The following is an 11,928-nucleotide window of genomic DNA, read 5'->3' as shown; positions in this document are numbered from 1 at the left end:
TAGACCCTCTGTCCTTAGACCCTCACATCGTACAAGGAAACACTTCCAGAGAAACCCCACAGTTTAAAGGGGAACATGGAGAAACCTCAGGGAGAGCAACAGAGGAGGGATCCCTCTCCCAGGACGGACAGACGTGCAATAGATGCCGTGTGGAAATCAAGAGATAATATATTTACAGCGTAGGTAGACCGTATGTTAGGAAATACATGTTTCTGTAATGAGAAGATTAATCCACGAGGATGTCAGCTATCCTGTGGGAGCCTTCAGGGAGGCAGCATGACGAGACCCAGGCAGGACCGCAGAGACAGGTTCAGCCACGACCCGAAGTCCACGACTTAATCCAGGACTCAGGATAGAGGATCCAGGACACAGGACCACAGCAAGAGGATCAGCCTCGACTCCGGATCCCGCCGTAGAGATAGAGACAAAACAAGAACAAATGTGTCTGGGTTCATCGGAACAAGAGAATACACAGACACAGACAGACAGACGGAAGAACAAGCACGCCCTTAGGATAGGTTGAGGGCAAAGGGCAGCAAGTGAGAGAGTAAGAAACAGAGGTGGAGAGGCACACTCAGGGAACAAGGTCCCCACTGGAGCCTTAGTTGGAAATTGATGAGAGATAGGGAGGAACGCTGGGTCTACGAGTCGTAACACTCCCCGGCCTGTCTAAGCCACTCTGCAAACCGCTTCCCTCTAATGAGACCTGGAGAGGTCAGAGGTCAGAGAGGGGAAAGGTCCTCAAAGTTATTGTTGATAAGAGAGGCCTAGAAGGCCAGAGAGAAGAAGAGAGTTTTAAGTGTTGATTTAAAAAACCCCAGGGTCTGGGCCGACCTCACATGGGGGGGGCCAGTCTGAGAGGAGAGGACTCTCCTCCAGCTTGTTGTTGAAAAAGCTCCTTATATCCGTTAGCGTAGCTAGCACCAGATGCTAACCACAATTCTCTCTCTCTCTCTCTCTCTCTCTCTCTCTCTCTCTCTCTCTCTCTCTCTCTCTCTCTCTCTCTCTGAGCAGAGCTTGAACGAAACACAGAGAGCCAGAAGTAGGTTACTTGTACTTTAGCATATTATTTTCAAATCAATCCTCTTTCAAATTATGAATTTCACACATAATAAAAAAAAGACTATCCTGGGGGAGCTTCAGTGCACCCTCTAGCGCCCCCCTGGAGCCACTACTGCCTCCTCCTCTTCCATGGTGCTTTGATTACCACAAGCCCCGCCCCTATTAGGCCCCGCCTCTCTCTGTCAGTCAGATGGAGTTATTGCTCAGACCCTGGAGGCTTTTAGACCCTAAAGGTTTGAATCAGGGCTGAAGAGTTCACTGCTGTTTGCTACAGACGGCTCTTTCTTAATGTAAGTCAATGGGGAACGTGTGTGTGTGTGTGTGTGTGTGTGTGTGTGTGTGTGTGTGTGTGTGTGTGTGTGTGTGTGTGTGTGTGTGTGTGTGTGTGTGTGTGTGTGTGTGTGTGTGTGTGTGTGTGTGTGTGTGTGTGTGTGTGTGTGTGTGTGTGTGAGGTCACGTCACGCTGTGGTTAAGCTCCACTCTGTATAATCTCATTAGTGCTGCTATAATTAGAGGGGAAGGGTGCGAAGAGGAGCAGACAGAGTGAGGAAGAGGAGGATGAGGAGGAAGAGGAGCAGACAGAGTGAGGAAGAGGAGCAGACAGAGTGAGGAAGAGGAGGACCTGCAAGTAAGAGAAACACCTGAGAGGGGGGGGGGGAACTCAGATCTGGTGATAAACAAAGTTCTGATTGAGTTTTTGGAAACATTTAAAATAATTGTCATGATTTTAGTTTAAGTTGAGAGTTTCCTGTTTTATTTTGAAATGTATTTTCTCCTCGTTTCTAGTTTTCACTTCCTGTGTGTTCACCTGCTGCTGTTGTCCACGTTCATAAAGCATAAAGCAACAGCATCAGAGCACGGAGTCTCTAGATGAGTCCCTCCTTCTTATTAAACATCCATGTTGTAGTCCTCTGTATAGAAAACTGTAGTTTCCATAGTTTCCCCACAGCAGCAGACGCACATTCAGGACGTCCGCTGGCGCATCATAAACACGTGGGATAGTGAGAGTGCAGTCGATTCTCTAAAGTACCGCAGTCTCTTCTCCTAAGTCCTTTTGAATTCTCCTATCCACTATCCCTTAACCCATGACCTTTCACTCAGAGGTCAAGGAATAGACGATATGGGTTAGAACTTAGGAGATGATTTTTGGACTATCCGAACGCAACCTAGCTCTGTCCCCGTTATTTTCACAAACACCCCTGCCACACATTTACTGAGACAAAAATTTGTATCATCTGTCGTAGACCCAAATAAATAAAGTCAAATAAGAACTAATTCTCAAAAAAGATAAAGGCCATTCTTAAAATGTATAAACGAACAATAGTTTCATTAATATTGATTAGAGTTCACAAAAGAAATAAAATAATTGAGAGAAGAAAAAGAGAGATGTATCAAAACCCAGTTAGAGTAACATTCATTGGATTGCACACGTTGTCTGTTTGTGTGGATATGTAGCACATTAACATTTGAATAGCACTTAATGACTGACTGAATGGAAATGATAGTAAGTAAAAATATAAAACGAAAAAAGCGATCATGAAAATGTTTCCAATAAATTAATAAAATGATTTTTGCCCACTTTGTTGTTCAGATATATCACATGTTTGTAACTAAATGAAACAGGAATTGAAACAAAAACACGGTGGCCGTTTCTCAATGTCGAGTAAAACTGCTGCAGAGCCACTATTTCAAGTATACTACGTCATCGAGTGGCGCCGAAGGACTGTTTGAATGCATGTTACATGCCCAGCATGCTGCGCCACTCTATGACGTAGTATACTTGAAATAGTGGCTCTGCAGTGGGTTTACCCGCTGTATAGAAAACTGGTTTCCATGGTTTCCTCACAGCAGCACACGCACACTCAGGACGTCCGCTGGCGCGTCATAAACAAGTCGGATAGTGAAAGTGCTCGATTCTCAAAGCAGTCTCTTCTCCTAAGTCCTTTTGAATTCTCCTATCCACTATTCCTTAACCCCGTGACCTCTCGCTCAGAGGAGAGGGATAGTGGATAGGAGAAGACGATAGGAGCTGATTTTTGCACTATTGGACTGCAGCCGGGTGTTCTCTTATGTTCTGGGTGTGATCGTCGTCTGCGGTTCTGCTCCTGGTCCTGGTCTCCTCTGGTTAGCACTCCTTAGTTTTTCTCTGTTTGGTGTGTTTTGTGTTACCTGGTCTGGTCCCTCTTTACTTTGAACTTTAACAGCAGCTCTTCTTATTGTCCTCGTTACCCCCCCTGGGGGTTCTCTGTCTGCAGAGTTCAGAGGAGCTCAGAGAGAGATTTAAATATGTTCACTACACAGTCGACATTACCCACCTCTCCATCCGCAGCTTCACAGCATAACCTGTGTACTGTGTATATATACACAGTACCTATATCTATATACACATATATATGTACTGTGTATATATACACAGTACCTATATATATACACATATATATATATATACACACATATATATATATATACACATATATATACATATGTGTATATATATATATATATATATATATATATATATATACATATACACATATAAACATAAATATACATATATATACACATATATATATATATACATAGATACACACATACATAAAGTACATAGTGCTGGTCTATTGTAAACTAAATTTGATTAAAAACACAAAGAGAAAATCTTAAATCTCCTTCCAGATTTGACTCACGGCAATGGAGAAAGATTTCCCAGAATCCTCTCTGGATAAGGACCCAGATCTACAGAAAGACCTGAACCTGTACCAAGATCTACAGAAGGACCTGAACCTGGACCAAGATCTACAGAAGGACCTGAACCTGGACCAAGATCTACAGAAGGACCTGAACCTGGATCAACGTGTTCAGGATGAAGCGGAGCAGAATGAACGTGATCCAGATCCACCTCAGGACCCGTTGGGAGGGCAGACAGGAGACCAGAGTCCTGGAGGAGGGGAGGGTGTGTCTCAAGTCCTCCATCAGACATTCATCAATCAAGACCAGTACCAGGACAAGGTCCAGGAACAGGGTCCTGTAGGTTGTGAAGGTCTTTATCCAGTTCCAGTCTACCAGGAGCAAGAGTATGTCAAGGACCAGATCCAGGACCATTCCCAGCCCCTGACTCAGCTCCAGATCCAGACGCAGGACCAGGACCATTCCCAGCCCCAGCTCCAGATCCAGACACAGGACCAGGACCATTCCCAGCCCCTGACTCAGCTCCAGATCCAGACGCAGGACCAGGACCATTCCCAGCCCCTGACTCAGCTCCAGATCCAGACAAAGGACCAGGACCATTCCCAGCCCCTGACTCAGCTCCAGATCCAGACGCAGGACCAGGACCATTCCCAGCCCCTGACTCAGCTCCAGATCCAGACGCAGGACCAGGACCATTCCCAGCCCCTGACTCAGCTCCAGATCCAGACGCAGGACCAGGACCATTCCCAGCCCCTGACTCAGCTCCAGATCCAGACACAGGACCATTCCCAGCCCCTGACTCAGCTCCAGATCCAGACACAGGACCAGGACCATTCCCAGTCCCTGACTCAGCTCCAGATCCAGACACAGGACCAGGACCAGGACCATGCCCTGGTTGAAAGACTGGACAGAGGTGAGCAGTAACTGTACTGAATGTAAGCCTCTTTATGAACCGGTTCTTCTCTCCTGGGTTCTGACAGCAGAGTAAAGATAGAGACAGAGATAAAGGTGTGCACGTGTGTTTGGACTATTTCAACGTTTCCTACGGAGGAACTAAACCATGATCACCCATTGGACCAAAGCCAACAGTCATCAGTCCCTGATCCAGAAACAGACATTAAGAAATAAAGTACCGAACAACAAACGCAGTAACGAGTTTGCAGAATAAGTAACGTACACATTTACTGTGGTGTGGAATTACAACGTACCTAGTAACACGTGTTATCACCGTGAAGGAATACCTTAGGTACGCAGTAACTAACCTACGGAGGAACAGAATAACTAACGTACACATTAACAAAGATATAACATAACTAACGTATGCAGTAACTAACCTACAGAATAACTTACGTTCAGAGATTCTAACATACGTACCAAAAAACTACGTAAGCATTGACCTGACCTGTACCAGCTGCTCTTACTATGGTCCGGCTTGTTTGAAGTTAATATGTCAGCATTGTTGTTGTTCTTAGTTTGAATCTTTATGGTTTACTGCACTTATTGTTAGTCGCTTTGGGTAAAAGTGTGAGCTAAACGCTATGTAATTTAACATGCATGCCAAAAAACAACGTACGCAGTAACTCACGTACGTACTCAGTAACTCACGTACGTACGCAGTAACTCACGTACATACTCAGTAACTCACGTACGTACTCATTAGCTCACGTACGTACGCAGTAACTCAAGTACGTACTCAGTAACTCACGTACGTACGCAGTTACTCACGTACATACTCAGTAACTCACGTACGTACTCAGTAACTCACGTACGTACTCAGTAACTCACGTACGTACGCAATAACTCACGTACGTACTCAGTAACTCACGTACGTACTCAGTAACTCACGTACGTACTCAGTAACTCACGTACGTACTCAGTAACTCACGTACGTACGCATTAACTCACGTACGTACTCAGTAACTCGCGTACATACTCAGTAACTCGCGTACGTACGCAGTAACTCACGTACGTACGCATTAACTCGCGTACGTACTCAGTAACTTACGTACGCAGTAACTCAGGTAAGCAGTAACTCACGTACGTACTCAGTAACTCACGTACGTACGCAGTAACTCACGTACGTACGCAGTAACTCGCGTACGCACTCAGTAACTCACGTACGTACTCATTAGCTCACGTACGTACGCAGTAACTCACGTACGTACTCAGTAACTCACGTACGTACGCAGTAACTCACGTACGTACTCAGTAACTCACGTACGTACGCAGTAACTCGCGTACGCACTCAGTAACTCACGTACGTACTCATTAGCTCACGTACGTACGCAGTAACTCACGTACGTACTCAGTAACTCACGTACGTACTCAGTAACTCACGTACGTACGCAGTAACTCACGTACGTACTCATTAGCTCACGTACGTACGCAGTAACTCACGTACGTACTCAGTAACTCACGTACGTACTCAGTAACTCGCATACGTACGTTCGCAGTAACTCACGTACATACTCAGTAACTCACGTACGTACGCAGTAACTCACTTACGTACTCAGTAACTCACGTACGTACGCAGTAACTCGCGTACGTACTCAGTAACTCGCGTACGTACTCAGTAACTCGCGTACGTACGCAGTAACTCGCGTACGTACGCATTAACTCGCGTACGTACGCAATAACTCACGTACGCATTAACTCGCATACGTACTCAGTAACTTACGTACGCAGTAACTCACGTAAGCAGTAACTCACGTAAGCAGTAACTCACGTACGTACTCAGTAACTCACGTACATACTCAGTAACTCACGTACGTACTCAGTAACTCACGTACGTACGTACGCAGTAACTCACGTAAGCAGTAACTCGCGTACGTACTCAGTAACTCACGTACGTACTCAGTAACTCACGTACGTACGCAGTAACTCACGTACGTATGCAGTAACTCGCGTACGCACTCAGTAACTCACGTACGTATGCAGTAAGTCACGTAAGCAGTAACTCACGTACGTACTCAGTAACTCACGTACGCAGTAACTCACGTAAGCAGTAACTCACGTACGTACTCAGTAACTCACGTACGTACGCAGTAACTCACGTACGCACGCAGTAACGTACGCACGCAGTAACTCACGCAGGTACGCAGTAACTCACGCAGGTACGCAGTAACTCACGCAGGTACTCAGTAACTCACGTACGTACGCAGTAACTCACGTACGTACTCAGTAACTCAGTAACTCACGTACTCACTCAGTAAGTCACATACTCAGTGTGTAACGTAGTCTACTTCCTTTTTGTCATTTCACACAAAGCGTTGACTCAAGAACTAGACCAAGGCGAGTATGAAGGACACACTGCCGTCAACCAGGACCGGGACCAGGACCTGACAGCCAATGAGGAGGCAGCGTTGCAGTGTGGAGGCGGGCTCCCGGCGCTGCAGATCACTCAGGAGGTGAGACAGGAAGCTGCTGTAACCTATCTTCTTCTTCTGCTGTTGTTTAAACGCTGCCTCCTCCGTCAGCCTGACGCCTCCTCTCTCTCTCTTCAGCTAGAGTTCTTATTATTCCTCTTCCTGTCGCACCGTGTGTTTGAGATGTCTGAAATGTTAATCTGGATGTGTATTGAGCGATCAGGAGCGCCTTGATGGTTTTATCGCTCATATTCACATTTCCACACGTCATCATATTCATGGAGGTCTCATGTTCCTCCTCATGTGAAGTGTATCTCAGTGAGTTCTATATCCATCATGTAATGGGTTTGTTCAGCCTTACATCATAAGGATAATACATTTGATTTATAGAGCACCTTCAGACACTTTACAGACTAAAACAACACACTTAGAATATATGAACACATGATGACCTCCAGATGAAAGCAGCTCTGAAAGGTGAGTTGTGATTTGAACATGGAAGCAGGACACCCTGTCAGTCACTCAATACATTTATGATGGTCACCACTAAAACAATAAAGTGGTGTTAATACGTTGAGATTATCCTCCTGAACTAAACGTCTGTTTGAATGATAAGGAGGAATCCCATTGGAGCAGGAGATGCTGCCTTCAGGGACCAGCACAGAAACACACAGAGCCGTGTCTCAGATTATAATCAAATCTTTACTATCGACACACGGTGAAAGTGATGTGTGTTTAATCCTGTGCCTCTCACTGAAGGTTAGAGAGTCAGATGCCCCTCAGGTACGGGGACTGATATGAAGCTAACAGAGATGCCCCTCAGGTACGGGGACTGATATGAAGCTAACAGAGATGCCCCTCAGGTACGGGGACTAATATGAAGCTAACAGAGATGCCCCTCAGGTACGGGGACTGATATGAAGCTAACAGAGATGCCCCTCAGGTACGGGGACTGATATGAAGCTAACAGAGATGCCCCTCAGGTACAGGGACTGATATGAAGCTAACAGAGATGCCCCTCTGGTACGGGGACTGATATGAAGCTAACAGAGATGCCCCTCAGGTACGGGGACTGATATGAAGCTAACAGAGATGCCCCTCAGGTACGGGGACTGATATGAAGCTAACAGAGATGCCCCTCAGGTACGGGGACTGATATGAAGCTAACAGAGATGCCCCTCTGGTACGGGGACTGATATGAAGCTAACAGAGATGCCCCTCAGGTACGGGGACTGATATGAAGCTAACAGAGATGCCCCTCAGGTACGGGGACTGATATGAAGCTAACAGAGATGCCCCTCAGGTACAGGGACTGATATGAAGCTAACAGAGATGCCCCTCTGGTACGGGGACTGATATGAAGCTAACAGAGATGCCCCTCAGGTACGGGGACTGATATGAAGCTAACAGAGATGCCCCTCAGGTACGGGGACTGATATGAAGCTAACAGAGATGCCCCTCAGGTACGGGGACTGATATGAAGCTAACAGAGATGCCCCTCTGGTACGGGGACTGATATGAAGCTAACAGAGATGCCCCTCTGGTACGGGGACTGATATGAAGCTAACAGAGATGCCCCTCAGGTACGGGGACTGATATGAAGCTAACAGAGATGCCCCTCTGGTACGGGGACTGATATGAAGCTAACAGAGTTAGTTTTCACGTGTCTCTCACGTGTTTCTCACGTGTTTCTCACGTGTTTCTCCGTGTCTCTCACGTGTTTCTCCGTGTCTCTCACGTGTTTCTCCGTGTCTCTCACGTGTTTCTCACGTGTCTCTCACGTGTTTCTCACGTGTTTCTCACGTGTTTCTCCGTGTCTCTCACGTGTTTCTCCGTGTCTCTCACGTGTTTCTCCGTGTCTCTCACGTGTCTCTCACGTGTTTCTCCGTGTCTCTCACGTGTTTCTCCGTGTCTCTCACGTGTTTCTCCCGTGTCTCTCACGTGTTTCTCCGTGTTTCTCCGTGTCTCTCACGTGTTTCTCCGTGTCTCTCACGTGTTTCTCCCGTGTCTCTCACGTGTTTCTCCGTGTTTCTCCGTGTCTCTCACGTGTTTCTCACGTGTCTCTCACGTGTTTCTCTGTGTCTCTCACGTGTTTCTCCCGTGTCTCTCACGTGTTTCTCCGTGTTTCTCCGTGTCTCTCACGTGTTTCTCACGTGTCTCTCACGTGTTTCTCCGTGTCTCTCACGTGTTTCTCCGTGTCTCTCACGTGTTTCTCCGTGTCTCTCACGTGTTTCTCCGTGTTTCTCACGTGTTTCCAGTCTCCGAGGTTCCTGGCAGCTGAGCGGTGTTTCCCCTCGGATGTTTCCTCCGGCAGTGATCCAGGAGAGATGGCCTGCTCGGACCTCCTCTCTTTGAGGAGCGACTCTCTGTCTCTGGTCAGCGAGCCTAACGTCTGCAGGACGGTAAGAGGACATGCTCAGAGACAAACTTGATCTACTGAAGTCTTCATCTTCAGGGGGAATTGTGACAAACCTAATGAGAAACAGAGATGGACAGATTTCAATATGTTCTGTATTACAGATACAATACAATATAAAGCACTTTAAAATCTCCAGACCAAAGTGCTGTTCAATCAAATAAATAAAGAAAACAAACAGAAATCACACAGCTCAGCTCACACACCATAAAACAAGTACAAGTAAAAACAATAGACAATTTAAAAGCAATAATAGCAACAATCTACAAGACGTTAAAACTAAGGAGAAGAGGTGGATCGACAGAGAATAGAATTGTTATTTTTCAGTATCATTGCAGGACATTAACTTTACATGCCTGACTATTTCTACTCCTTGGTAATATTCCTTTACTGCAGTAATACTTCTTAGTACTCCAGTTAAAATATTTGTTCTGGTCCAAACTGCTTTCACAAACTGAGCATTTTAAAGTGTTTGTTTACTTGTTGCAGACAGACTTTATTGTGAAGGAGTTATTTCTGCTTCCTTCTTCCTTTAATTGCAGCCCAGTACTATAGTGTCCTTCTACCAACTTGACAGAATTAGAGACACTTTCCATGAACTTGTGATCCTCTCTTGACATTTCCAGACGCTCCTTGTGTTGATGTTCTGGAAAGTCCAGCTTCACTTGCTGCTTCAACAATTCCTCGATTTCTATAACAGAAATTATGTTTGCTGTAACGAGTGGCTTAATCCAACGAGTCGTATCTGACCTTCCTAGAGGTCCATCTATTTTCCAACCTCAAATGGTCTTAACGGCGTACGGGCATTCCCTCGGCTGTTTATGACTTTGCATGGCTCGAGAGCTTTTGGCCCGTTGCACCCAATTAGCAAGCCAACCTCTGCATCAATGTGGTATATTGACCTCTTTCAGGTATTCCCATTGTCCCACGTCCTCCTGAGAGGGAATATTGGCCTTTCGTACTGGTATTTTGCTTTGGGAATAAACAGGTGCTACATACTGGTTACTTTCAAGACCACTTATTTCCAGGTCACATGCAACAGATGTTTTAGCTGACTCCTCTTTCTTCATTGTTCGTAGGAGTATCTCCGTGTTCCGTCCGGTCACTTGAAGCTGCTGTAGAGTGGACTCTGTGCAAAAGGTAGCCGTACTACCTGGGTCCGTAAAGGCGTATGTTGTTATGATGGCATTACCCTTTTTAGTTTTCACCTTCACAGGAATGATAGACTTCAAGCTCCCCGGCCCCAATAACCTCCTTCCGTGAATCATCTTTATCCAAATCCACTAAAGCATGTGCAACAGTCTTTACCTTTCCTTTGCTCGACTCTATATCACTGGAATGCAAAAGAGTGGGGTGTGTGAGATTGCACTCTTTGCAGGTATGTCTTTGTTTGCATTCTTTACTCATGCGGCCCTTTTCCAAACATCCAAAGCAAAGTCCTTTGCCTCTGAGGAATTCCAACTTCTCTTTGTGGGTGTTTTTGAGAATGTGATTGCTAGCAGAAAGATGATGTTCTCCTTTACAGTAGATGCATCGGTTTCGTTGGGATGTGTCACTGTGTCGGTTACGGTTTTCTTTCTGAGGTATGGGGGATACGCTAGTGGCAAAACCACTTCTACTCTGTTCGAAACCTTGGGCTGGGAGTAGCAGGAACGAATGTGTAGCTTGTCTTTGCTGATGTATTTGGAATTTCCTTTAAGTTTCCGAACACTGGATGAGAAAGGATTCTAGGGTGATGGTCGACAAACTTCACGAGATCTTCAAACTTAAGTCTTCTGTTGTTTCTATCTTGTATATCACAAGCTTTAGCCCTCCAGTTTCCTCTCAGCTTATATGGGAGTAGAAAGAACAGCTCGCATGTTGATTGGGTGATCCATTTCCTCCATGTATTCCACACTATCCATTGTATTGAGACATCCATTAAGAAACACAGCAAAGCTTTTTAAATCTTGTGGATCCTCAGGTTTAATAGATGACCAATTGAGAGCCTTGTCGATGTAGGCCGTCGCGATAAGATATCCATCTCCTTAATGATGCTTCAACAACCTTTTTGCTTCCTTGTATCCTTTGTCAGATTGCATATATTGGTAACTGCGCACGAGCTCTCTTGGTTGGCCAAGAGAGTATAGCCTGTCCTTACTGATTTCTGTTTCCTCTTCAATACCATGCTCAAATGCTCTTCTGAAGGAGCGACAGTCCACAGGGTTTCCGTTGAAGGTAGGAATGCTGAGCGGGGGTAATGAAGAAAGTTTCTGTTGCTTTACATTGTTTCTGTTATTATGGTCTGTTTTCCCATGATGCTTATTAAGCTGTTCATATTGCCCTCTCTCGTGCTCGAAGACGAGCTGGATGAATTGTGTTTCACTATTAACGGCATGTTCAGTTTTATTGACGTTTGGT

General features: G+C 45.6%; 1 protein-coding gene across 3 annotated transcripts in view; it reads left to right on the top strand.

Moving 5' to 3' along the window:
- The first annotated feature begins 234 nt into the window (after positions 1-234).
- Positions 235-11,928, top strand: part of LOC307039638 (uncharacterized protein) — a 32,589-nt gene continuing 20,895 nt past the window's right edge. For 2 of the 3 annotated variants that reach the window (XM_079681899.1, XM_079681897.1), the window contains exons 1-4: positions 235-1,690; positions 3,736-4,660; positions 7,015-7,154; positions 9,371-9,514. In XM_079681899.1, the coding sequence (XP_079538025.1) occupies positions 3,751-4,660; positions 7,015-7,154; positions 9,371-9,514 (1,194 nt within the window). In that variant the 5' untranslated portion in view covers positions 235-1,690; positions 3,736-3,750. The remainder of the gene's footprint in view (positions 1,691-3,735; positions 4,661-7,014; positions 7,155-9,370; positions 9,515-11,928) is intronic. The other variant, XM_079681898.1, reaches the window with a different exon arrangement.

This window comes from Notothenia rossii, assembly GCF_949606895.1.
Source record: "Notothenia rossii genome assembly, chromosome: 5".
Taxonomy (NCBI): Eukaryota; Metazoa; Chordata; class Actinopteri; order Perciformes; family Nototheniidae; genus Notothenia; species Notothenia rossii.
The sequence above is the reverse complement of the archived record's forward strand: the minus strand, read 5'-3'. Positions and strand labels throughout refer to the sequence as shown.